The 24,681-nt window shown below is 45.3% G+C and overlaps 11 protein-coding genes across 11 annotated transcripts; 7 read left to right on the top strand and 4 right to left on the bottom strand.

The window, feature by feature from the left end:
• Positions 1 to 520: 520 nt before the first annotated feature.
• Positions 521 to 1,738, top strand: LAJ45_07505 (uncharacterized protein; the record flags this gene model as incomplete). Its single annotated transcript, XM_046117062.1, has 6 exons — positions 521 to 529; positions 709 to 749; positions 849 to 997; positions 1,085 to 1,236; positions 1,289 to 1,453; positions 1,526 to 1,738. The coding sequence occupies 6 exons, from the start codon at positions 521 to 523 to the stop codon at positions 1,736 to 1,738; spliced, it is 729 nt and encodes a 242-aa protein (XP_045969707.1).
• Positions 1,739 to 2,586: 848 nt separating this feature from the next.
• On the top strand, positions 2,587 to 4,369 carry LAJ45_07504 (uncharacterized protein; the record flags this gene model as incomplete). Its single annotated transcript, XM_046117061.1, has 4 exons — positions 2,587 to 2,683; positions 2,773 to 3,907; positions 3,966 to 4,176; positions 4,253 to 4,369. 4 exons carry the CDS (start codon positions 2,587 to 2,589, stop codon positions 4,367 to 4,369), a joined length of 1,560 nt encoding a protein of 519 aa, XP_045969706.1.
• A 386-nt stretch (positions 4,370 to 4,755) lies between these two features.
• On the bottom strand, positions 4,756 to 5,842 carry LAJ45_07503 (uncharacterized protein; the record flags this gene model as incomplete). The annotated part of the gene is made up of 4 exons (XM_046117060.1): positions 4,756 to 4,780; positions 4,846 to 5,075; positions 5,166 to 5,519; positions 5,600 to 5,842. 4 exons carry the CDS (start codon positions 5,840 to 5,842, stop codon positions 4,756 to 4,758), a joined length of 852 nt encoding a protein of 283 aa, XP_045969705.1.
• A 2,039-nt stretch (positions 5,843 to 7,881) lies between these two features.
• Positions 7,882 to 9,221, bottom strand: LAJ45_07502 (uncharacterized protein; the record flags this gene model as incomplete). The annotated part of the gene is made up of 5 exons (XM_046117059.1): positions 7,882 to 7,902; positions 7,955 to 8,074; positions 8,181 to 8,270; positions 8,332 to 9,044; positions 9,122 to 9,221. 5 exons carry the CDS (start codon positions 9,219 to 9,221, stop codon positions 7,882 to 7,884), a joined length of 1,044 nt encoding a protein of 347 aa, XP_045969704.1.
• Positions 9,222 to 9,417: 196 nt separating this feature from the next.
• On the top strand, positions 9,418 to 10,127 carry LAJ45_07501 (uncharacterized protein; the record flags this gene model as incomplete). Its single annotated transcript, XM_046117058.1, has 4 exons — positions 9,418 to 9,638; positions 9,821 to 9,859; positions 10,044 to 10,046; positions 10,115 to 10,127. The coding sequence occupies 4 exons, from the start codon at positions 9,418 to 9,420 to the stop codon at positions 10,125 to 10,127; spliced, it is 276 nt and encodes a 91-aa protein (XP_045969703.1).
• Positions 10,128 to 10,566: 439 nt separating this feature from the next.
• LAJ45_07500 (uncharacterized protein) lies at positions 10,567 to 12,017 on the top strand (the record flags this gene model as incomplete). The annotated part of the gene is made up of 5 exons (XM_046117057.1): positions 10,567 to 10,608; positions 10,670 to 10,819; positions 10,880 to 11,230; positions 11,297 to 11,611; positions 11,826 to 12,017. 5 exons carry the CDS (start codon positions 10,567 to 10,569, stop codon positions 12,015 to 12,017), a joined length of 1,050 nt encoding a protein of 349 aa, XP_045969702.1.
• A 452-nt stretch (positions 12,018 to 12,469) lies between these two features.
• LAJ45_07499 (uncharacterized protein) lies at positions 12,470 to 15,304 on the bottom strand (the record flags this gene model as incomplete). Its single annotated transcript, XM_046117056.1, has 8 exons — positions 12,470 to 12,726; positions 13,007 to 13,065; positions 13,129 to 13,285; positions 13,349 to 14,200; positions 14,251 to 14,379; positions 14,439 to 15,093; positions 15,177 to 15,210; positions 15,288 to 15,304. The coding sequence occupies 8 exons, from the start codon at positions 15,302 to 15,304 to the stop codon at positions 12,470 to 12,472; spliced, it is 2,160 nt and encodes a 719-aa protein (XP_045969701.1).
• A 930-nt stretch (positions 15,305 to 16,234) lies between these two features.
• Positions 16,235 to 20,246, top strand: LAJ45_07498 (uncharacterized protein; the record flags this gene model as incomplete). The annotated part of the gene is made up of 10 exons (XM_046117055.1): positions 16,235 to 16,262; positions 16,333 to 16,392; positions 16,468 to 16,738; positions 16,793 to 17,703; positions 17,765 to 18,076; positions 18,132 to 18,585; positions 18,638 to 19,031; positions 19,082 to 19,444; positions 19,497 to 19,789; positions 19,847 to 20,246. The coding sequence occupies 10 exons, from the start codon at positions 16,235 to 16,237 to the stop codon at positions 20,244 to 20,246; spliced, it is 3,486 nt and encodes a 1,161-aa protein (XP_045969700.1).
• Positions 20,247 to 21,108: 862 nt separating this feature from the next.
• Positions 21,109 to 21,923, top strand: LAJ45_07497 (uncharacterized protein; the record flags this gene model as incomplete). The annotated part of the gene is made up of 3 exons (XM_046117054.1): positions 21,109 to 21,415; positions 21,478 to 21,788; positions 21,849 to 21,923. The coding sequence occupies 3 exons, from the start codon at positions 21,109 to 21,111 to the stop codon at positions 21,921 to 21,923; spliced, it is 693 nt and encodes a 230-aa protein (XP_045969699.1).
• A 308-nt stretch (positions 21,924 to 22,231) lies between these two features.
• LAJ45_07496 (uncharacterized protein) lies at positions 22,232 to 22,556 on the bottom strand (the record flags this gene model as incomplete). The annotated part of the gene is made up of 2 exons (XM_046117053.1): positions 22,232 to 22,469; positions 22,531 to 22,556. The coding sequence occupies 2 exons, from the start codon at positions 22,554 to 22,556 to the stop codon at positions 22,232 to 22,234; spliced, it is 264 nt and encodes an 87-aa protein (XP_045969698.1).
• A 342-nt stretch (positions 22,557 to 22,898) lies between these two features.
• LAJ45_07495 (uncharacterized protein) lies at positions 22,899 to 24,593 on the top strand (the record flags this gene model as incomplete). Its single annotated transcript, XM_046117052.1, has 4 exons — positions 22,899 to 22,913; positions 22,964 to 23,026; positions 23,082 to 24,277; positions 24,329 to 24,593. 4 exons carry the CDS (start codon positions 22,899 to 22,901, stop codon positions 24,591 to 24,593), a joined length of 1,539 nt encoding a protein of 512 aa, XP_045969697.1.
• Between the last annotated feature and the right edge of the window lie 88 nt (positions 24,594 to 24,681).

Here is a 24,681-nt window from a genome sequence, read left to right as displayed (position 1 = left end):
TCGTTTATACTGTCAGGCGCTATGGAGAATTGGGGGAAAGATGATGACTTTGGAAATGGATCTTGCCCCGGTGCATTGACGAAAAAAAAAAAAGGACTTAAATAAATAAAAGCCACAAATAGAAAGGTTTCAAACTTGTCAAATATTCCACTTTTCTATAATTGTGTCGGTGTTGTGGGTGTTGTGGTGGATTGAACAAGGTATGCTTTAACGAGTGACGCTCCATGATGATGTGGAACCTTCACCTGGTGACTTTGAGGCGCGCTTCGTGGCACCCGGCACGTGACTTGCCAAGACCCAAAACCCGCCATAACAAATAACAACGCTCCTCTTTCCCCCACATCAATCAACCCGTTCACCTCGAGAACCAGCTAGACACAGCTGGACAGCTTGCACCGAGAACTGTGACTGCACCTCCCGGAGCTAATATCGCTGAGAGCAACCATCGCGTCCTCCACCACGCCCCCCACTACCTAATCCGATCACCTTTGAACTTCTCATTAGACCGTGCATCCTCGCAATGACAGAGGTGTGTTCGTTTTTTTCCCGCGTCTCCTTCCCGACTCTGGCAGGAAAGTGAAGGATAGTTGAGAGCAATGCGGACAATAATGACGCGCACACGCGGTCATTATTCGCGCACACGCGATTGCTTGGAGAGACGAGCGACGAAACTGGACGTGGAGCTAACAAGGCTTTGGCGACTCCTAGGTAACTCGGAAGGTGAAGCTTGTGACGCAGCAGGCAATTCTGTATGTTAACTATTTTCTCTACTATGTTGTTTTCTCTTTACTTGCGCGTATGATCGCAGTTATTTGGGAAAAAGAGCTAACAGCCTTCCCTATATTTAGAGACAATGTGCCCTCGAACGATGGATTCCCGATGCGAGAATGGTCCATTCGTATCTTTGTCCTAGGACCCAGTGGGGAGGAAATGCCCGCGAGCCTCTTTGATAAAGTAACATATAAGTTACATCCGACTTTCACTAATCCCACAAGGGGTTCGTATATAAACATCCATTGCGTTTAAGTTTGCGGAGAGGGTTGAAGGAAAGAAACCTTTGTTTTAACGTCATGTGCGTGCGCAGTTCTAAAAAAGCCGCCATTTCTGCTTTCCGAGCAAGGATGGGGTGAGTTCGATATGGAGATTATTTTGCATGGTGTGGACAAAGGTGGTGATCACCCCATCCGCCATGACCTGAATTTCCAGAAGAACAAATATGAATCTATCCACACGGTGGTGAGTAGTCCCTAAATATTCACTTGGACATTATGTGTTAATTTCTGCGCAGACATTCACGAATCCACGTCCGAACCTCCTCAAACAACTAGCTCTCTCTGGGCCCGTACCAGGCGCAGATTCAGCGCCACCAGAAGAAAATGGTATAACGAAACGCGATAAACGTAAGAACGACGGCGAGGAGAGGGTTAAGAAGAAGTCGCGAAGCGAGCGTGCTGTAAGAGCTCCAATCTCGACGAAAACATAAAGACAGAGCTCCCCTTTGCTAACCTATCGCGCCGCACTGTAGTTTGATATGGAGAAGCTGGCGGATGGTTTGCAAAAGCTTCAAGAGGAGCATTTGCTCCAAGTCGTCCAAATGGTGCACGACAACAAAACCCCCGATACATACATTAAAAATGATGTTGAACAAGGGGAATTTCATGTTGATTTATATACACTACCCCCACATCTTACACAAATGCTCTGGAAGTTTGTTCAAGAATGTGGGGTCGATGTTTAATTGAACGGATAGACCTTTCCCTTCCCCCAAAATATCACGATTGACTTGAACCGGCCAGAGTCATAATTCTCAAGAATTGACGGGGAAGTACATTGGGGAAGTGCTTGCAAGACCTAGAAAAAACAATAGGAGGATGATCGAGCTTGGATCCCGTGAAAATCGGGCGGGGATGGAAGTGGAAGTAGGTGTGGGCTGGAGTAGGATACTGGATATTTTCGCGGCGCAATTTCTGCGAAGTTTTTCTGCCTGGGTCTTGTACAATATGTTATACTTTTTTCCCCTCTTTCCTACCCAATTGCTACCATCCATCACCCGCCTGGTCCTTGATTCGTATTCTTTAACTTCTATTTCCTTTACCCTCTATCTTTATTCTCAGTTGGTAATCCTAGTCACTTTTTTTCTTTCTTTTTCATTCTGTGGGCATCTGGCTTCGGGGAAGAGCAGGTAGTAGTGGTATGTTTGGGCACGACAAAAAGAAATTGGGCTTGTTTACGTATCCGGGGTGGGGGAAGTAGAAATAAAGGGTAGTGGCAGGGAGGCCTACGGGCCAGGGTTTTTTGGGGTTGTGGTAATTGAACTTGATATCACCCTTTGTCCGTTGTGATTCACTATAAATTTGCCAAAAAGAATGTCTTAGTGGTAGATACAATTTTCACACTATCACCGCTTTTCTGACGCCGCTAGTTGACAGTTCCAATTATCGGCCTCTGAAGATCTTTAGCATCCAAAACCACGGTTATCGTTCCCCCTGTCGAAGATCTTCCCCAATACGGTTAGTCTGTATGTAACACTAATATTATATCGCGAAACGGTAATTAACCACTCTACACCTCGCATAGCTCACAACAATGCCTCCACTCGTACAAATACAAGATACTATACCTATTTCAGATGACGAAGATGATGGAGACAGCTGTGGATCCGATTTACAAGCTATTTCCAGAGGTCAGCTTCAATTTCCGCTTTAGCATCAAGAAACAAACTCCGCTCTACTTACTAGTAGTAGTACAATCAGACTAACGTCTAGCCAATAGATCTGGAGGATCTAGAACAGAGGATGAAGGAGACCAACGAGCAGATTGAGGACTCCAACGACGATGTAACATCATACGCAAAGCTCCTCAAAACCGCTGAGGAGCGACTACAGGCATCTAGGAAGCAGAAAGAGAAATTGGTCGACGAGAAATATGGCCTTGTAAGGAGGAAGCAAAGGCTATTAGAGAGAAGGGCTAGGAATCGAGCCATAAAGCTTGAAGCTCGAACCCCGGCCACTGCTTCTTCGACTCGAAGCCGATTGGGAACTGAAGGGGATAAAGCCCCAGTGGGCCGAGCTGCTGTAGCTTCAAGCGGCTCTGAGAGCAGCTCTAGAGCTATGGGTGCCCCAAGTACACAAGACCGAGCTACACGAGGACAAACTACACATGACCGAACTCTGATGACATCGGATGGGTCCGGGGATAACCTTACAGCTGCAGAAGGCGAAGCCGTGGAAAGCCAGGCCCTCACAGCTCCGAGCCCGAGTGGCCCTGGAGCCGCAGAAGGTCATACTGCGGCAGGCCCAACTGTCGCACCTCTAGGTGGTTTTGCGAGCGGCTTTAGAGCCATAGGTGGCCGAACCACGCAGGGTCGAACCACACAGGGCCAAACTTTAGCGACACCCGATGGCTCCGGGGTCGAAAATGAAGCTGTAAGGAGTCAAGCTCTCACAGCTCCGAGTGGTCTTGGAGCTGCAGATGGTCAAGCTGTAGGGAGTCGAACTCCTGTAGCACCAAGCGTGAGTGGTCGGACCCCACAACGTAAGGCTGTTGGCCCGATATATAGTCCCTACTATGAGGCTTCCAATAGTGATTCCGAAATGGAGACGCCCGTTACAGCCTCCCAGTTAGTTCCGGGAAATCGTCTGAATATTCCTGCAAACTCTAAGACTTTTAGTCGAATGGAAATATCAAATTTAATTGGCGGGAAAACACAGGGGACATGGTGCAATATCAATCAAAGCCGCGTCACACGATATAAAGCAGGGTCTTATATGGCTTTAATTCGTGATCTAAACCATCTACTCCCAACGGCGCCTGGTCTGGATGGTGGGATATATGTCGCTGATTGGTTGAAGAAGGAGGTGGGGAAAAAATACTATATATTCATCAAGAAATCGAGTAACAACTGGCTGTGAGTTTAATCTAATATATTAAGTAGCTAAGGTAAATAGTTTTACTGACTTATGTAGATATTACGGCAAATATTTAATCTCATATATTAAAGAAATTAGTCTTGATGAGTGGAAGAAATTTTCGCCAAACGATCAAAGAAGATGGGCTGAGCATTTGCTGGAACACCTCTGGGGTAAAAACATCCTTGTGAAGAAGAAAGTCTTTAAATCAGTGGAACATCTGAATGTAGGAACACATTGGAAGGAGGTGTTGAGATTCTTTAACCAGGTTCGTCCGACCAATCAACTATCTACTGCCCCTCCCCGACGTCTTCACGCGAAGAATCTAACTATATATACTATAGCCTGATGATCTCCCTCATCTGCGTCTCAAGCTTCTAGGACTCCATTTCATCACATATGACAGAGATTTATACGATAATCTCGAATCTGAAAGCCTCAAATTAGGGCGGAAGGATTAAATGTAATGTAGAAGTATCATCTAGTGTTAAATCTTCGTCCCAAGAGGTAGTATCTGAATTGGTCGGTATCAGGAGGAACAGTTAGGGTATGAAGGGATAGTAAGTTATTTTACCCTGAAATGTGAAATGAGAAAAACTACCTGGTGTGCCTGACCCACCACTACAAAACCTAGCCCCTGCCCCAATAGCGCCATAGGTATCCAAATACCAGAAGAATAAAAAACAAGAATATGAAGACAATAAAACGAGAGTACATATGTACCCTAGTACAATACAAAACTCCACACCGAACAAAGGCAAGAACGAAGACAAAAAAGAAAACCGATTCAAACACTAACCATGCCATCTCATATCATTATGTCCAGTAGAGGAGCCAGGCCTATCCTCTAATCCGCGTGTAAGACATTTGCCCTATTTGTGACAACGAAAGTTAGCAGAGTGATACTACGTGATCCTTGCCTACAGGAGTCATATACCTTCGGAGAACCAGCTCCAAGCTATCGGTGCTCAAACTTCTGCCTGGTGGAATCTCGTCCACAATCCTTACAAGGTTCGCGAATAATTCACCACCCTTGTAAGCAAGTACGGCGGGCACGACTTCGGGATCAAACTCGGCTTCTCGGTAATGAAGCTTGACGAATCGAGTTGTGAGATAGCGGCGGGCCAGTGTATTAAAGCAGTCTTCTACGAACTGACTTTCTGATGACTTTTCTCTTCGTCAGGAACTCTCATTCAAGGCAGAAATTCACCCCTTTCTTTTCGCCTATGTGCCAAATTTGAGCAGGTGTGTACATACCGAATCATTGTAGATTGTCACAACAACAATAGTTTCTGATGAGACGCGCTCGACAGCATCTAAGTAGCCCGCTGCATCCACAGCTTCAACCTTTCCATACTTTCGTTTACTTGGAGACTGCCTCCTTGTGGTCGCAACACCTGTTTTAAGTTCCGCCAATCGGTTTTTCCGCCATGTCTTCACAAAATCGTCGTCACTGCCGCTCTCCCCATCACTTTCCCGGCGTTTTGGAGGCGAAACAGCGATTGCGGGCTCAGTATAGCCCGCGTATTGACCCGGAGATGCTCTGGCCGTACGTTCCCGTCGCCTGGCAGACTCAAAAGAAACAGCATCTGCGAGAACTCCTTTAACACCCTAAGTTAATAGTTAGGTTAGTCATGGGACAATACGAGAAGAATGAAGAGTATTGGGGTAGGCGAAAGATGACAACATACAGTCTGGAATGACCCTGACAGCGAAAGCTTCGATGTATGCTTAAAGGATGGCATATCTCTAGAAAGTCCTACACCAGTTATTTTAATATCGTCTGGATCGTCGTCGTCGCCGTCTTCGTCTTTTCCGTCTTCGTGGTTTAAGTGAGAATCTTCTTGGTCACTATAATCATCCGAGTCGACGTCTTCTGGATGACGACGAGCGGCGGGGGATGCAGCACTTTTAATTGATTCGAGCTCATCCATGGTTTGTTTCTTTTTTTATTACTCTGGGTGTTGAAGTGTGTAGTGTGTCTACTTGATGGACGAGGACAAGGGAGGAAGATGAGTATTGGGTGGGGCGGAGAATTGAAGGGGGGGCGGTGGTGTGGTAGGAGAATAGAGCGGGGATCTTGTAGGGTCTGGCAGGGGGCTAGAAAGCAGGAACGTCACCGAACGTGGGCGTTAGTAGATATGCTGTGTAGTGGCGCGTCCTACCGTAAATAAAATTATAGTAAACAACCTATCTAGGGAGAACGATGAGAAATTGATGTATGTGTAGGTATTTATGCCGGTATGTTGTTTATGGATGTGTGTTGACAATTGTTTCGTTATTCGTGCGAATATGAAATCTTCTGAAACAACCACTGCCTGAGTAGCTTGGTTCGAAGGAAACTACCTAGACTTAAACCTTGATACCCCAAACTTTGATCTCAGGTTAAGGCGATAAAGTTAAGCAATTGGATGAGAAAGGGGGAGGTGATGTATGATGATGCGGTGAACCCCCCTCTGAAACGCTGACCACACATTGTTCGGCAAGGATCACAAATTGCTTTTTTTCGAGTTTGGGTTGACCTACCGTCGGTTCGCCTGTGCAGGAGGATGTGCCTGTCAAAAAAAGATCACAGGTGTCAGGGGGGTGTGGCATGCCACGACCTCTCATACATACTCGTAGCTCTATGGCGTTTCCGAACACGACCAATATTGCATGACATACAAAAAGGTGGATTTGGCGCTTTTTCGTATGTCATGCAATATTGGTCGTGTTCGGAAACGCTATAAAGCTACGAGTACATGTACCGTCCCAAGAAAAGCTCAGATAACTACTGCATGTACCTACATATATGTAGGTACAATATATGTAGGTTTAGGTATGCCCTCAGTATCGTGATGTAGAAGATAATATGCGTCTCCCAAGAAATTTATTGTTCATAAACAGCAAGGGTCTGCTCCATTCGAACTCTGCTTACTTCTTGATATTTACATGTAGTTATTAGGGAATTATGAAACCGGATGCATCGCCCGTTTTATGCTCATTTGGCTAGGGAGATCCTTACCCTGTAACTACTAACTACATCTCTAACTACAGTGCTAGAGACCCTAGGAAGTGCTTGTTGAACACACCTTCCCCATAACCCAGCTACTCTTCTGGTGCATGCCCCCCAGGTTAACGGAACCACATACCTGCATTGGATTCATCACGACACAGGAAAGGAGAGTGGAATAAGAAGAGGCGGCTTTTGGCCAGGGGTTGATGGTGCAGGATTGCCCTTCTAGAAGCCAGGTAGAAACAATGCACAGTGTCAGCGCGCAGCAATCTAAATTCCCGATCACGAAATATGAGACCAGTACGGAAGGCGTTCTTTGACATCTGCACTGCCGGAGCTTTGCGCAAAGGCTATTTTAGAGCGCCAGACTGCACTGCTCAGACCATGGCAAGTCTGGTATATATAGACAATCCTCTGTCCCTTTGGATTTTGGCATTTTAACACAATCAGGTTGTTTGTCTAATTATGCGAAGGATCAAACAACTGTAAATGCCTACTACTACTTGGCTACTTAGAGTAACGGCCTTGAAAGGCAGGGGAAATATTCTTGACATGAAAGAATCAAAGATAAGAAAAACTCCGAGGCCTCGTGCTCTTGCAGCTCGAAAAAAAAAAGGGAAAAATATTACTCAGTACTACACTCGCTCGGCGACGGACATGATAGGCGTGGCAAACTTAGCAACGCGCACAAAGACAAATAATGAGAGCCATAAGTAGGGAAACATAGGTTACAGGTAATAAGGACTTAATGATTGCTGCTAGAAGTAGAATGGGGGAAGATATAATAAAAAAAGAAAATGAACGAATAGAAATAGTAGCCAATGAATTCCTACTCCCCGACCAAAAAAAAAAAAAAAATACCGAGGGTGATAGATCGAGCCAGTTCGTTAATTGCCAGCAGAGACAACTTTTTCTCGTCATCCAATCAATAGCCTTTTGTTTTTTTGAAAAAAAAGTTCCTGGTAGCTGTATAGAGGATTACCACGCCCAAATTTTAAGCTAGATAAAGGTTAGATATCATCTTTGGGAATGACCAGACCACCAGACTTACAGTAGAATCCCATGATCCTGTGCACAAACTAATACCATCATTGCTGACCCCTAGGCAACTGACCCTGTTGTCGTGCCCTGTTAGGGTTCCCACACGCTCTCCACGAAGCACATCCCATACCTAGTAGGGAAAAGCGTTAGCGGCTGAAATCATTGAAGATAGAGTGTCCTTTTTGGACATAAGGATTTAAAGTGTTAGGGATGTTTAAATAAGTTTTAATACTCACTTTGCACTCGAAATCGTCATATCCCGCAAACAGTAATCGGCCTGAAACCGAAAACGCAACCGATGTGATACCGCACAAGATTTGATCAGACTAAGAATAGTTTCGGAAATTAGCCCCGGCTGAAAAGTATTATAAAGACGAGTGTTCTCACCGAATATGTGTTTAGCTCTCTATCAGCACGAATATCAAACAACCGACAAGTTGCATCATCAGAACCAGTTCCGAAAGCGTTTCCGTCAGGGAAGAACTGAACAGCATTGATATCTGACTCATGGCCAGCAAAGGTCTGAACAGCCTTTCCGGTACGAATATCCCACAACTTTGCAAAGGCGTCACAAGCACCAGAAACGAAGATATTCTGATTTGTTGGATTGATACTGAGACTCATTACGTCCCCGAGATGATCAGAGAATTCCGTGATCTTGGCGCCTGTATCGATATCCCAAAGCATACAGGTCATATCTCCGGACGAAGTGAGGATCCTCCTATCGTTGATAAACCTACAGCACGAGAGGTATCCAGAGTGCCCAGAGAGCTCACGTGCAACGCGTGTGGGCCCATCTCTTGAAGAAAGATTATAAACTGAACAAATATTGTCCAGACCACCGCATGCAACATAGTTCCCACTAGGAGCGTACGCACAGGTCATCACCCATGATGAGCGGAGTGGGATGGCATGCACTTTATTGGTGGTGTAAGCATCCCAGATGATAAGTTTACCATCTTGTGAGGCTGACACTAAATGTCTCCTGTCTGTTGACCAATGCATTGCATAGATTTTCGCGAGATGGCCCTTCAGTGTCTTTCGGACTTTCATATTGGTACGTGGTAGGGGTTCAAGTGTCTCTTTTGCCAGTTGGCGCACTGCAGTTTTGAATAATGGTCAGCCATGCCATTCTCACTTCAATATAAATGGAACTCGAATCGTGTATTTTGCTTACAATCAGCGTCTGCCAGCTCCTCCTTCTTGATCTTAATCTTTGCCTTAAGCCCTTCAGCCTCTCGCCTAGCAGCAGCGATTCTATCCTGAATATCGGACATGATTGTATAGTGTAATAGTGTTGGATAAGTGAGCGGCGCTGTTCCTCCGAAGATTAATGGGATGCACTTGCTTGTCGCGAAAGAAAGTTAAACCTTTTTGTTTCCCAGAAGGTATGCTTGGTAGGGAAAGGCTGAGGTTTTTTTCTCTCGTTCAAAAAAAATTAAAAGTAAAGGTAGAAAGAGCGAATGGACTATTATGACAACAAAGAACAACAGAGTAGTACCCCACGAGCGACGCCTCACGGAAAGAAAGATTGACAGACGTCTTTCAAGACGGTTTGGTTGGATGAGATTCGGGGAAGGGGAGGGGGTGGGAAGGAGGAAAGGGGATGGATGGATGGATTGGGAATCTTGGGAATTTAGCAGCTGGTGCGATGCAATATTGTCTTGCTTGACGCCTAGTGCCTACGGGAAGAGGTAAGGTGAATATGAAAAGGGGAAATTAGCTGGTGTAGGGATGTCGGTAACGGGGGGCTGCAACACTCAATCGTGTCTTGCCGTTCAAGTAAACGTTTCCGACAAGGGATTCTTCTGAGAAGATGAGGATGAGTGAAATGGCAGGAGAACGAAGAGCAGCAGCTAACTAACGAGGAATGCAGATGGAAGGCTGAAGGAAGACTGGATGAAGGAGAGTTAAGGTAGGGTGGGAGGGAGCGAACGATGTCGCGATGCAGATGCAAAGGGAGGAGCGAGGTGCGAACGGGCGAATTAGCGACCGGGAAGGATAAAGGGATTCAACAGGCCCACACTTGCAAACGAAGACGCGAACTTTTTCGCGGCTGTGTAGATCTTGCCGGCCGAGACTCAAACAGTTTTGGTTAGAAAGTAAGTGTGTAGTACCCACATGAACAACGTCCAGTAGGTAACAAGTACCACGAATTCTATAACTTTAGAGTACTTGCTTGATCTACAAGCTATGTATTCACCTATGTATGCTCTGCAGTGGCAGGTACATGTACTTTATGTAGGTACATACATATTGACCAGCCCGATTAAATCCGAGGTCAACCGATATCCGGAATGCCCTCATCTCTCTGAAGCTATTTTATGAAGAGCAGCTGCATTTATCTTTCCTCCTCTTCTACATCTGGAGTGTGTGAGTGCGAGACCAAGCTAAACACAGCTTATGGGGACGGATGACAAACTATTTATCCACCGATGTGGAGCTTCCCTCCTGAAAGAGTATGTGCCTGGGATAAATAATAATCAACCCCAGAAGATTCAGTTAGCCTCATCGCCCCCATCCCTGCATGCTTGCGCTTGATCTAGACGAGACTTCCCAACTAAACCTCAGTAGTAAAAACAAAAAAAGGCTCAGTCCGCAGTGGTCGTCATGTCAGTCAACATGGAGGAACTAGAAGTTTTCTGCAAACAACTGCCAAAGATTGTTATTTCTCCAACCCCGTTTATCAAAGATCTAACCGGGCTGACTATCGTGTTGTATGTAGGAACTTCATGCCCATTTATCGGGAAGTATAACTCGCGAGTGTCTCCATGAGATATACAAAAAACGCAAGGAAGCAGAGCCCAGTATCGAGCTGGAAGACCCCATGATCGTAATTCCACCGGGAAAAGTTGACTATGACCTCGAGACATTTGTATGATATGTATAACCTTTATCATGGCGGCCAGGGCTTACTTTTCGTGGAATTCGAAAGTTCCCTCTTTTTTCAAAATATATCTACCAGCTTTGTAACGACGTCCAAAGTGTCCGATATTCCACCAAGAGAGTTCTCCAGGACTTTGAGGCCGATGGTGTTGCATACTTAGAACTTCGTACCACTCCACGAGAGTTTAAAGAGACTGGGATGTCGAAGGAACAATATGTTGAGACTGTCCTGGAGAGCATCGAGCAATACGAAAAAGACGCATCAACTTCCATGAAAACTGTTCTTTTGCTTTCTGTTGATCGCCGCGATTCTTTTCAAAAGGCTTTAGAATGCATTGATTTAGCCATTCGCTACAAGTATCGGGGTGTTGTGGGAGTTGATCTTTGTGGCGATCCTATGGTTAGTATAGAATGCTGTAGGCCGCAGATGCATATTGAGTCCTGACCGCTAATAAGGAGATTGCAGAAAGGTGATGTCACGATATTTCGTGAAGTCTTTTCAAAAGCACAAGAAAACGGGCTGGGAGTAACGCTTCACTTTGCAGAAGCTGCAAAGACATCAAACGATGAAGAATTGCTTGTCCTTCTTTCCTTTAAACCGGACAGAATTGGCCATGTTATTCATGTTTCAGATGCCATTCGCGCAAAGATATCCAGGAGGAAATTGGCATTGGAGCTTTGTATTTCATGCAACGTACACGCCAAAATGATAACGGGATCCTTCCAAGATCATCATTTCCGTGATTGGTGGGTGGAAAAGCAGTGTCCCCTGATTCTATGCGTATGTTTTCCCACTTCTCCGATTTGAGTGTTTAAGCCAGCTAGGATTCTGGTAAGAGAAAAATCAGCAAGGGGAATATTAGCACTCGCGCCTCGCTTACCTCCAAGATTATTTTGGTAATCGTGTGTCTCTTGCTGGTATTTTCTGTTGCTAGATAACTCAGCTGGCTTGAAACTCTATCATCTCAAAGCTATTTTCTAACTACAGTACTTAGACGGATGATGTGGGGGTTTTTTGTTCACCCCTTTCGAACGAGTATACAATTGTGGCACAACACTTCGGCCTGACCCGCCTACAACTCTGGGAGTTAAGTTTCCAGACAATTAGTCCAATATTTAGCGGGGAAGAGGAGAAGATACGGCTGAGAAACTTGATGCTCTCTTGGCGCGAGGGCAACAAATTGTAAGGCTACTTCGTGTAGATCATATAGATTGAAGATTGGATTGGCCGTTTAGAGCGGTGAAGGTTTGGGCGAGACCCGGGGATGGCCCACAAAGATTTTTACATATGTCTAAGGAAAAAACGCCAAGCCCCGCCATTGCGTCTCGCTCAACCCCACAGCTCTACTCGTGTCGTGTATACGTAGATACATGTATGCAGTGAACGGAAGGCTTTGTAGGGAGGTTTTTGTCCATGGTTAGGGATCCGTTTTCAATGATGAAGTTAGAGAACGCTTGCCGTCATAAATTATCACTCGATACTAACAAGAAACGGACGCCCAGCTGTACTGGTAGCTCCTCAGGGTAGCAGATTTCGGTTAGTAACAAGACTCGTAACAACACTACTTTCCGTGCTGGGTATGATTCCTTCATGTCTGGGAATTATACACCCCGCCTCCAGGTTCTATACCCACAACTATCACCCTTCACTCCATATATCCCCACATAAAATGGCTATAGTAGTAACAGCTACGGTAGACATGGCAATTTCAACACCGTCCACAAAAATGTTTAATTTGCGGTGCCACAGTGAGAATATAGCTACCAATGGCGTTAAACTAGGCACATATATCTCATGTGGCCAGTGGCCTCTAACTATTTTATGTATATTTTTTATTGCTGCACGATTGACTGAGTGTCCCATGAACATGAACTCCAAAAGATTCATAGTTAGAACTACTTGTACTGTACATTAGTGTTTAATCGACGCGACAAGAAGAATTTTAAAAGACTCAAATATAACCAACAGATGCATTTGAGGGATGGACATAAGAGCAGGCGTGCCAGGCGCCCAAGTAAAAATGGAAAGAAATCAAAATCAAAACAAATCAATTATTACACAACGTTAAAACCAAGAAGGAAAAAAAAGATAACTACTCCCTCCTTGTAAGGGAAAGTGATCAGGTTTCTTTAACCAGAGGGACGGTACTATCATAGTCTAAGGACTTAACTATACCTAGCCCTTTGGTCCGACCCTCACGGAAGAGAAGCTTGTCGCCAACACAGAGAAATTCCCTATATACAGGACTCATGTGAGATGATTGCCAAGAATTCAAATTCGTGGAAGAGGGAACTCACGGTCTCTGACAGAATTCAAAAGCGACAATAGCCCTATCACCAGTACGCATAAGATCGCGATCTATGTCAATAATACGGCATGTCTGGCTGACGGGACCGACGTGTAGCATAGCCTGGTATTTTGGCTTGATAGTAGTTGCATGGGACAAGATCAAGACTGCAGTGAAACTGTACGTCAACTACCAATCTTGATATTTAGACCTAAAACAACATGACGTACCTTCGGCAACAAAGCGCATATGCGCTTTGGGAGGGACTTCAGATCGAGGCAATACAACCATCCCTTTCCTAACTTCACGGCGTCTAACTTTCTTAAGCGCAAACGAAGCGCTTTGACCCGCAGAACAGACGGGAACAGCTATCCGTTTCCGTTCGATAGATCTGACAGTTGTTTGTATGAAATTTCCCAAGCTGTCTGGCCCTAATTGAATTGGATCGCCAGCGTGAATCACGCCGCTCTTAACGACACCAGAAACCACTGTTCCTACAAAGGGCACAGAGAAGCAGTCATTGACATGGAACTCGAACGACGACTTTGAGTCGAATTTTCCGTGAAACGGCAAAATGTTTAGAAACGTTCTGATGTAATCCAACCCTTGACCAGTAACATTAGATACCTGGAAGACCGGGCAAATACGTTCGCTGACAAACTGTTTGGCGGTGTTGACAACATCCGTCTTGCTTTTTATGAATATAGGAATTTTGCGTGCGCCTGGAGATTTCAAGATTTTTGTGATCTGAGTCATAGTCTGCTCAAGAATTTGTGGGGGACAGATGTCAATCTTGGTTACCACCACGAGGACGGGGACATTTAGTGCCAGTGCAATCCCAAGATGCTCGCGGGACATGCCAATAAGACCGTTATTTGCAGCAACCATAAGCATAACATAGTCCGGAGAGGTTCCTAGTAGACCGAAGACAGTGGTTCGCAAGTACCGTTCATGACCAGCAAGATCAGTGAAGGATATCACTTTGGCAGAGCGGTTACCAATCTCCTCCCATTTGAGCTTTCGACCCGGATCATTGCTGCCGATTATGTTCGATTCCGAGTCATAACCAAGAATTTCCATCCCTTCGCCCAACAGTTAGAATTGAAAAATATTAGTTGTTTTGATATCATACCAACGGAGCTGGTTCGGCCAGACTCGATCTCATGTTTGTGTCTGAATAGATTTACACGAGTTCGCCCTCGTCCATCATCTAGGGTGTTTTTGGTCAATACACCTAACATGGTAGATTTCCCTGCGTCGACTATAAATTTGCAATTGCTTAGCATTACTCGACGTTTAGCACGCAGATTAAATATTTACCATTCCCAACCACTGCCACTCGGATTTCGAGCAAGTCCTCTAGTGATTCTGGCTGTTTTCGTATTAGTAGCATTGAGCTAGCACCCTTGTCGTCTGATGGTTCTTCTCCATCAAGCCCCAAATTATGTGTAATCAATACTGTTATAGATGCTTTGAGCTCTAAGACAGCGGCTTTTACCGATTCCATCGCAAGCTCATACTCTTCTTTAGTAAAGCCCATAGGTTCTTCAGTTGTGTTATCAAGCCCTACGTCGAACAAGGTCTCTCCTCGGCCTTCTGCAATTCTAGAAGCTATGAGCTCTTTGAGCTTGGGTCCATTCTCCTCCTGGGGGCCAAGAAGAAGATCCCTCATTCCTACACTAGGTTGAGTATCATCAGAGAGACCCAATGTCTCAAGAATGCTCAACTCGTCATGCTCGTCAGTATGTGTTGTATCGCCACCTGGTTTCCGTAGTCGAGTCTGCTTCTCAACATAGTCGGCAAAGTCACTGAGTGCCACCTCGCCAGCACGGCGCCTTTCGTGTGCTATTTGCTTGTCTGCTCGTACGTTCGACATGATTTGTTGATGGGGTGTTTTTATTGGAGAAGATAAGTATGTTGCAATTAGCCGAAAGATTTGGTTTTGGAGGTCTGCAGTATTCGTAGGATCATTGGTCTATAAGGTGAGACAAATTAGCACGAATGCTGGAGAATAGATATATCAATGTGATAGGGAGATAAAAGGAAAGGAGTCGGTACTTTTATAGAGGATACTGATGATTTTTGAGCGCACCTTTGTTGAGTCAATTCAACACTGGGAGCTTCATAGGGTAGGGGATGAATATGACACGCTGGGTGACCCCGCCTGACTCATGCTTATTGCTCATTATTTGGGGCTGTAAATTTCCAATGGGCAAGTACTCCAAAACAACCACCGCTATTTTCCATTAGCCCTGAAAGTATTAAATTTAAATTCTCATAGTCTAGCTGATAAAATCGTTGCATTTCGTTATTTGTAAGAAGGAAGATGAGTGATGGGACATGATGATGAGTGCAATTCAGTGTGAAGAGTTAAGCCTCGTAACAGTGATACTTAGTCATCGATTTATGACGTCTGTGCCAAATCTTCGGAATCACGTGATCAACCCACGAAAGAACATCATGTGATGGCAAAAATACATCATGTACTTCGGTATCAAGGGTAAGTGAGTAGAACGTGGCAGCGTGGCTAAAGCTGTAGTTTTCCTGTTTTGCTCGCGAATATGAACCGCCGCGTTCTACTCACTTACCCCTGATACCGAAGTACATCCCTTCGCCCGCCAGAGCAAAATCGGAGACATATTAGGCCCGCGACGGCGTGGTGATATTCAGAAAGTCTAACTACCTACAGACTGTGGAGACTGAAAAAGGTATAGGAGGGGTCACAAAAGGTGACTTTACTTGCCCGATTATAAAGAGTAGGACGGAAATACAACAAGCTCAGCGCCGCAACGGCGCAACGCAACGCAACGAAGCCCAACTCGACGAAGCCCAATGCAATGAATTCAATTTGTTACGCTTGATAATTATTGTTACCAATATACTAGTATTTTCCTCAGAAAAACGTATGGTTATGATACTTGCTCGGTGTTGAGGCGTTATATCAGGTGCGAGCACGTACAGTTGCGACTCACCCTTCCTTGTACTATTTCCGTCCTACTCTTTATAATCGGGCAAGTACAGCAAAGGGTTTACGGGGGTTAGGTTTATTGCCGAGTAAAAGCTGCCCATTAGCGTCTGGTCGTGAAAACACACGAAGGGATGTACATGGTATATACATGTATTTGCACCTGAGTACATGTACATGTAAGTACCTACACGTAGAGTAGAGGAGTTACTGTTGAAAGGGATTCTTAGACAAGGAATAATATGGTAGCGCTGTGTGTGTTAGATAAGCTCAACGCGACGCGACCAATTTCCCCTGATAGGCCGTTTAGTAAGCGAGCTTAACACGTCTTCTCGTGTTTCCTACAAGCTCTGCGAGAAAGGCTTATCATCTACTCTTTTTTAGAGCCGCCACATACCATGAAAATCACCGATTCTCCCCCACAGAAACGTAGACGGTGTGCCGAAACTGTTGGTCCTACTACCAATCCAGACACAGAAGCTCTTTCCACATGCCAAAGAGCTGGAGTGCCCATTTTGGATGAGTCCAAGCCTGCCTCCAGTTCTAATTTTGATCCAAAAGTGTTTACCGTTTTCACAGGAGAGGAATTATCGCTGGACATACTAAAGAGATTGGAGGATATGTCTGGTGGAGATATGGAAAGAGCCATTAATATGCAAGTTAGATTTTAGCAAACTCCTAAAAAAAATATAACTAACTGGATGAACAGGTACTTTGATGGATCCTGGAAAACTGCAACTGCCCCTCGGTCTTTGTTAACCCTTAGCTCGTCTCGAAAAAGAAAGGAGTCATCGAAATCCGTAGAATCCTTATCAGTTGCAAACTTACTTCAAGTGGAGCCTGTTCACGAAAATGGAGACTTGACATCAAAGTTCGAGAAAAGGTATATCGGTGCTTTTGGCGTCGCTGGCTGGGCAACAAAAAGTGGTACAGGTATGATTTCCCATGGAGAATCTATAAGAATCGAACGGCAAAGACAGGCTTCGCAAACAACTACTGCAAGAAAAGCTACTGCAAGAAAAACAAAGGGAAAGAAAGAGACGGAGAGCGAAGGGCCAGTTGCTCCCGGAAGAAATCCTCCGATGAGACAACGAAAAACTCAAGATATCGTAGTTCGGTTCACCAATTCTAAGGGCGAAGAAGTTGGGCGTTTGCCGCAAGACACTGCAGCCTTCGTATCTACTCTTATCGACCAGCATATTTGCTCATTCGAAGGGTTGTGTGTATATGCACCGGATAGAATACGCACAAATGATACAATTAATATACAATTGAGGTGTTTCATGCTAAGAAGAGGCTTTGAGCAAAGAAACATTCAACCAATTGATACGAATCGTGCTGCAGATATCTTTGCTGCAAAGGAGACAGATGATGAGAAAGCATTGCGCTTAAGACAGGTGGCATTGGTAAGGCTGTTTCAGGAGATAGATCTCGAGCCGTCTGCAACAAATGCCGCCACCACCAAACACAAAAGAGCTGGCATCCTACAAGCTGCTGAGATGGCTGAACAGTACGAAGCAGCTGGGCCCGAAGCGGCTAGTAGCGCGGGCAAAGAAGTCTCAGAGGGGGAAAAGGAAGAAGGGAAAGAATTGGAGCAGGACCAACTTGATCAATTATACCGTTTGTGGCCTTTCGAGTACACGGTAATGTGTAAGCTTTTGTTGACGTCTATCATATCTAGGAAAGGCACAATCATTTGATTTTGATTACCCGGAGACAGAGCCCGCAGACACATTTACGATGGACCTTCGAAGGTATCAAAAGCAAGCACTTCATTGGTTTCTCAACAAGGAGAAGAATATCTCTGAACGGGATGACGAGTCTATGCACCCTTTATGGGAAGAGTACATATGGCCTATCAAGGACGAAAATGATACCAAGCTTCCTAGAGTTATTGGTAAGGATAAATTCTACGTCAATCCGTATTCCGGTGAGCTTTCACTTGAGTTTCCACGGCAGGAGCAAAATTGTTTAGGCGGCATTTTGGCGGATGGTATGCTTGGTCTCTTCCTCTTTTTTTGAACGAAGTATTTTAACACCAAGGTTAGAAATGGGTCTCGGAAAAACAATTGAGATGCTTAGTCTCATACATTCCCATAAGTCCGACCTTGCGAACAGCTTACAATTTTCCTCCAAGAAGAAGAAATTGCCAAGTTTCCAGAAAGTATCTAGCGAGGTGGATCCTGCACCATGTACAACGCTTGTCATTGCCCCAATGAGCTTGTTATCACAATGGCAGTCAGAAGCAGAGGCAGCTTCAAAGCCCGGTACCCTCAAGACTTTGGTCTATTATGGCTCTGAAAAGAAGGTTTCTTTGAAGAACATATGTAGTGTTGAAAACGCTGCCACTGCACCGAATTTGATCATTACGAGTTATGGGACTGTTCTTTCGGAATATACACAGATTTCCAAGACGGGCGGTAATCGAGGGCTTCATAGCGGACTTTTTTCAGTAAAATTCTTCAGAATTATATTAGATGAAGGGCACCACATCAAGAACAGGTGAATAAATAAATCCATCTTCAGTCCTCAGATAACATTAACACCTAGGAAGATCAAGCAAAACGGCAAGAGCTTGCTATGAACTCAGCGCCGAGCACCGCTGGGTTCTAACAGGTACGCCTATCGTCAATCGGCTAGAAGATCTATTCAGCCTAGTGAGGTTTTTACGAGTCGAGCCTTGGAGTAATTTCTCTTTCTGGAAGACATTCATCACTGTCCCTTTTGAGGCCAAAGATTTTCTACGAGCTCTCGACGTTGTCCAAACCGTATTGGAACCACTTGTACTGAGGAGAACCAAAGAGATGAGAACGCCTGATGGGATGCCTTTGGTTCCTTTACCCCCTAAAAAAATCATTATCGAGAAGATTATACTTTCGAGGGCTGAAAGAGAAGTATATGATCATCTTAGAAACCGAGCAAAACAATCCCTTGCACATAATCTTGAGGTATACTCCATTCTCTAGTAACGTGTAAGGGCTGTGTTAAACTATTAAAGGCAGGTACACTCATGAAATCATACACCAGTATCCTTGCGCAAATATTAAGACTTCGTCAATCATGTTGTCATCCGACCCTGATCCGGAAAAAAGAGATCGTTGAAGATGAACTGGAGGCTGAAGCCGCATATGACGCAGCTAAGGGCTTCAGTGACGATATGGACCTGAATGAACTCATCGATCGGTTCTCAGATCAGCAAAACGAAGAAAATTCTAATATATATGGCGTAGAAATACTCAAGCAAATTCGGGACGAGGTAGAGCATGAATGTCCAGTCTGTTTTTCGGCCCCCATGGATGATATGACTGTCACTGGGTGCTATCATGCGGCCTGTAAAGAATGCTGGATGGATGTGATTGAGGTATGAACCGCCAAACCCCGCTTGTGAGTGATGAAATCTAAATTGATAGCAGAGAGGCAGGGAGAAAGAGGAGGTACCAAAGTGTGTCATCTGCCGCGAAGCGATAAATGAACGAGATCTTTTCGAGGTCATTCGGCATCAACCTGACAAACCCATGGATGGCAGTAGAGAAGACATGTCGCCGTTGGAGATAACCCTTCGGCGGGTTAATTCCAGATCATCAGCAAAAATTGAAGCTTTGATTAAGAAGCTAAAGCAGCTAAGAAAGGAGGAACCAAACACAAAAAGCACTATTTTCTCCCAGTTCACATCTTTCATTGATCTTATTGAGCCTGCGTTAAAAAGGTAAAAAATTCGGTTGGGTGAATAATGTGCTTATATATATTCTAACGTTATTCCAAGGGAACGAATCACATTCTTCCGCTTTGATGGTTCAATGCAGCAACAACAACGTGCAATCGCCATTGATAGCTTCAGGACATATGAAGGCGCTGCAGTTCTTATAATATCTCTCAGAGCCGGGGGTGTCGGGCTTAACTTGACGGAAGCGAAGAGAGTTTTCATGATGGACCCGTGGTGGAGTTTTTCCGTAGAGGCTCAAGCAATTGATCGGGTTCACAGGATGGGGCAGACTCAAGAGGTTATCGTCCATAGGTTTATTGTTGAGGGGAGCGTTGAGGAGAGAATGGTCAACAAGATACAAGCAAAGAAGAAGTTCATTGCGTCGTCATTGGGGATGATGAATGATGACGAAAAAAGACAGGCCCGGATAGACGATATAAAGGATCTTCTTAACGACTAGTTGGAGTATGTTTCTACCAGAAACATATGGACTACGCACACGTGCTTTGACTAAGTATGTATATCTTAAACTCCAGTATATATAGCACTCGTGGTTCATACTTGCTATTCGCGGGGTTGGTTTCATAAGGTTGAGGAACAGCAGTCGGAGTTTTAGAGTATTGTTTACATATACATGTAGTATATATCAGGCTGTAACAATACCACTAGATGTACATGTACTTAGATAGACGTAAAATACGTATATCATATTGGATCTTTTTTGAAACCAAGAATTTTTAGTGTAATATAAAGGATAAGTCAGAAATCGGTTTCGTATCCCTTCGTTCGTGCCCGCGATTCACATCCCTTCGTGTGTTCCGCAGATGGAGACATATGAGACCCACGACGGCGTAGTGATAACCATGAAATCTAACTCATTCCAGACTCTGGAATCGCCAGAAAAAGAAGAAGTCACAAACGGTGACCTCACACCAAAACAGGCTCGCGGAGTGAGGTTAGGTTTAGTAGCCAGTAAAACACCACTTTGGGATAACCTCCACTTAGTACCTGGTCCTGAAAACGAACGAAGGGATGGCGTGCCACATTCAAAAACCTAATCCTAACGATTAAATTCCATCTAGATATATATGTAGTTATATTGAATTTTTGGCATTGAGAAGATATCATAATATAGATTATAGTTTATGGTAGACACTACATAGGTTACCACCAGATTCGAGTTTGGCTTAACTGGCTGATGCTCTCGAGTGACACTCTATGACCCGTTATACCCACCAATATCTTGGCATGCATGCATTGCGGCTCTTCAAACTTTTCCAACTTCTCAGCACCCACCACCGCATTAAGACCTCCACATCACCATGTCAAACCACATCCTGCGTCCCTGCCTCCGGGCGGTAACTACCCCCCTCAATGCCACCTCATTCTCAACCACCGCATCCTCCGCGTTTACACGACTCAACCGCGACCGCTCCAAGCTCCGAGGCGTATCCGCTCTACGACGCTCCCCTAAGAAGATTGCCCTCGCGGCAGCAAAGTTCCCGTTACCAGAACCGGTCAAGTTGGAGGACCACAAGGACAAGCTTGAGGTCAACCCGGACCATGGCTTGTGGGGGTTCTTCGCCGATAAGAAGGCGCTGCCGACGCCGTTAGAGGATAGCGAACATGGTATGTGGGCATTCAACAATTGGGCTGAGGCGGTCAATTGAGATTCCTAACCACGCTTCCAGGTCGTGCCTGGACCGTTGAGGAACTCCGTGCAAAGTCGTGGGAAGACCTTCACAAGCTGTGGTGGGTATGCGCCAAGGAACTCAACATAATGTTGACGCAGCGGATCGAGCGCGAACGTCTCAAGCCCGGTGAAGGCGCCCACGAGGCACGAAGAAGGGCCATGCAGATTAAAAACACACAGCGGGGTATTAAGCATGCTCTCACAGAGCGATACTATGCGTGGCAGGAGGCACAGGCTATCGCAGCGACCGACCCGGATGTGGACTTGAGTGGAGACAGACCGGCTTATTCGCCGAAAGACTTCGAGGAGGTAGGTTTCGAAGTGGTAGGGATGTGAGGCTTTGTGTCATGTGTTAATAAACGTTAACAGGAAACTCCGGATGTGTCGAGCACCGCACCAGCGCAGACACCAGCACCGCCGATGGGGAAGCCAACAACTTTGTAGGTTTAGCTGAGCGAGTGCGGAAGAGCCGGAGTTGGTAGATACACTAAATATATATTGTAAATACTTACCAGAAGAGGTTGGCCTTATGTGCCATCAACATCCAACCCAAGTAAACATAGAGCTATCCGATGAGTTTAGAGTTAATAAGTGCAAGGGCTTATAGTGGTTTAGCCAGTAAGCAAACGGGGCTTAATCTTCATATTGATATGCAAGAATCTGCGTTCAGTGCATTAAATCCATACTAAACATCTCAAGTTCTTAAGTGACGGGCTCCCAGCTGTTAGGTGGTCTACCTGATGGTGAAGTTGCTATAAAGAGGGCTGTTTCTTAGTCCGAGGCGTTGAGATATCATAAACGATCACTCGCGCGAGGATAGGGAAGGCAATAATTGAGAGCATATTTCCCCACTTGGTGCTGCTGTTCCGTCTTGGGAATTGAGATTGCCAATGGTGACCTTTCTTGTTTAGATTGAGAACCGAGTGACACCACGTGAAGAATAAGGCAACTACATATAATGACCCAGACACCACGTCATAGCCTGTAAACCTGTTAAAATTAGTCTCAAGGACATGTATTATACCACAAATCATTTCAAAGACACTCTCACCACTTGTAACTGTTGGCGTCCGGCATTTTAAAGCTCCTTTGTCCTACTACATACCTAACGAATAAGCCTCATACCTCAAGCCTGATCAATGGGATGGGCCGTTTACAAAAGAAGGTATAAATGGAGACCACATCTATTCATACTATTACAGTAATCAAAATGTCTTGGGCCTTTACCGCATGCAGAATCGCTAATATTTACCTTGTAGACTAGAATATGTACTAGGGCACGTACGTAGGTAGATGTTCACTGTGCGTGTAATCCATGCTCGCCAAGATTTCGTTGATTTTTCTCTGGGCGCTATTTCCTATACCCTTCAACAAATATATCCAAACCTCACACTCTGCATTTAGCACCCACCAGCACCAATGGCAGACATCGAGGTACTACTTCTCTTGGTCAGTTATCTTGCTCACCCACTAACCGCGCACAGGACCGGATATCGCAGCACTCCCACGCTTTCGAGGGACTATTGTCGCTCGTACCGGTAACTGAGGTACTTCCACCAGGCGCAATTATCTCTTTGCAGCGCTGACAACATATTCACACAGAAACGAGTGCCTACGAAACAAGAGAGGAAAGAGGAAGAAAAGAAGGCAAAGAAAGCGAAACTTGAGCAGAAGCTTGCGGCGCGAGGGGAACAGATAGATAACAGAGAACCAAAGAAGGAAGCTGTACACCAGAAAAAAACTAAGGATCCTAAGCCCAAGCAGGTACCAGAAGATAAATCTTCAGAGGCACCGCTGGTAGAAAATACAAGTGCAGAGAACTCCGCCAACTCAAAACAGAAGAAGAAGCAGCAGCAGAAAGAAAAGGCGACAGCAAAAGATGAACTGAGTAATGGTACCACCGAGAAGACAGAGACTGGAAAAAAGGATAAATCAGGGTCTGGAGAGAAGGAGCTCGCGAAGAAGGCGCCCGAAAAAAAGACACCCGTAAAGAATATCTCCACAGAGAAGGAAACGACCAAGGAGGAAACCGCAAAGAAGATGGGGCCCATAAAAAGGATGCCTGCAGAACAGGAAGGTGCAGAGCAGGAGGGTGCAGAGAAAGATGTATCGACAGAGACCTCTATAAAAATCTCTTTAGACCCTTCAGAAATTACTGTGGCGCCCTCCAGCGATATCGCAGCACACCCAGAGGATACTGATACACCCCCGCAACCTACCGAGCCCATCTCTCCTACAGCTCGTGCGGAAGCCCGTGCCCGACTTACAGCTCATATAGAATCCCTACGCACCCGCCGAAACCCCAAATCAACTGCTCGTGCTACTCTACTCGAAGCCCGTGAAAAAAAGGCCCAGGCCCGCAAAGAGCGCAAGAAGACACTCCGCCTCGCTCAGAAACTAGAGTCTACCTCCCTCGACTCACCTGACTCGCCCGCTTCTCCACAGGCCCGCCCACCACCAATGACACCTAAAGAGATGGAAAAGGCCGAAAACAACTTCACCTTTGGCGCCGTTACATTTGACGATGGCCAGGAACTGGATCATACACTGTCAGACTTCAAGAAGAGCCGCAAACGCAAGGGACCCACGGATGTGATGGGACAGCTTAAGCAAGTCGAGGCGAAGAAGGCACGGCTAGAAACAATGGATCCGGAGAAGAGGGAAAAGATCTATGAGAAAGAGATGTGGAGTAAGGCGTTGAAGCAGACAGCGGGCGAGAAGGTGAGAGATGACGAAAAATTACTTAAGAAGGCACTGAAGAGGCAGACGGTACAGAAGAAAAAGAGCGAGAGGGAGTGGTAAGTCCTGGGTTTTCTCTAATTTTCGGAAGAAATGCTAACGTACTATAGGAAAGAGCGAAAGGATTCGGTAGCTAAGGGTATTGCGGTGAGGCAGAAAAAGAGAGAGGGGAATATTAACGCAAGAAAGGAGCAGAAGAAACTTGGAAAGGCAGGAATGAAGAAGAAAGCGAAGATGGCCCAGAAGGCGGGTGGGAAAAAGAAGCCTCCACCCCAACACTCGAAGAACAAGGGCGGAAAAAAGTCGGGGGACAAATCCAAGTCCGGCAGCAAACCCGCCGGTAAAAGTGGAGGTGGAAAGAAATTTAGTAAATAATGGGGATTTTTATAGGATAAATAATTCACGCATTTTGTAAATCTATGAGCAGGTGGCTTTAGTCACAGATCCTCACTCGACTATTTTG

The sequence above is a fragment of the Morchella importuna genome, assembly GCF_003444635.1.
Source record: "Morchella importuna strain M04M26 chromosome Unknown Morimp01GS024, whole genome shotgun sequence".
Classification (NCBI taxonomy): domain Eukaryota; kingdom Fungi; phylum Ascomycota; class Pezizomycetes; order Pezizales; family Morchellaceae; genus Morchella; species Morchella importuna.
The sequence above is the reverse complement of the archived record's forward strand: the minus strand, read 5'-3'. Positions and strand labels throughout refer to the sequence as shown.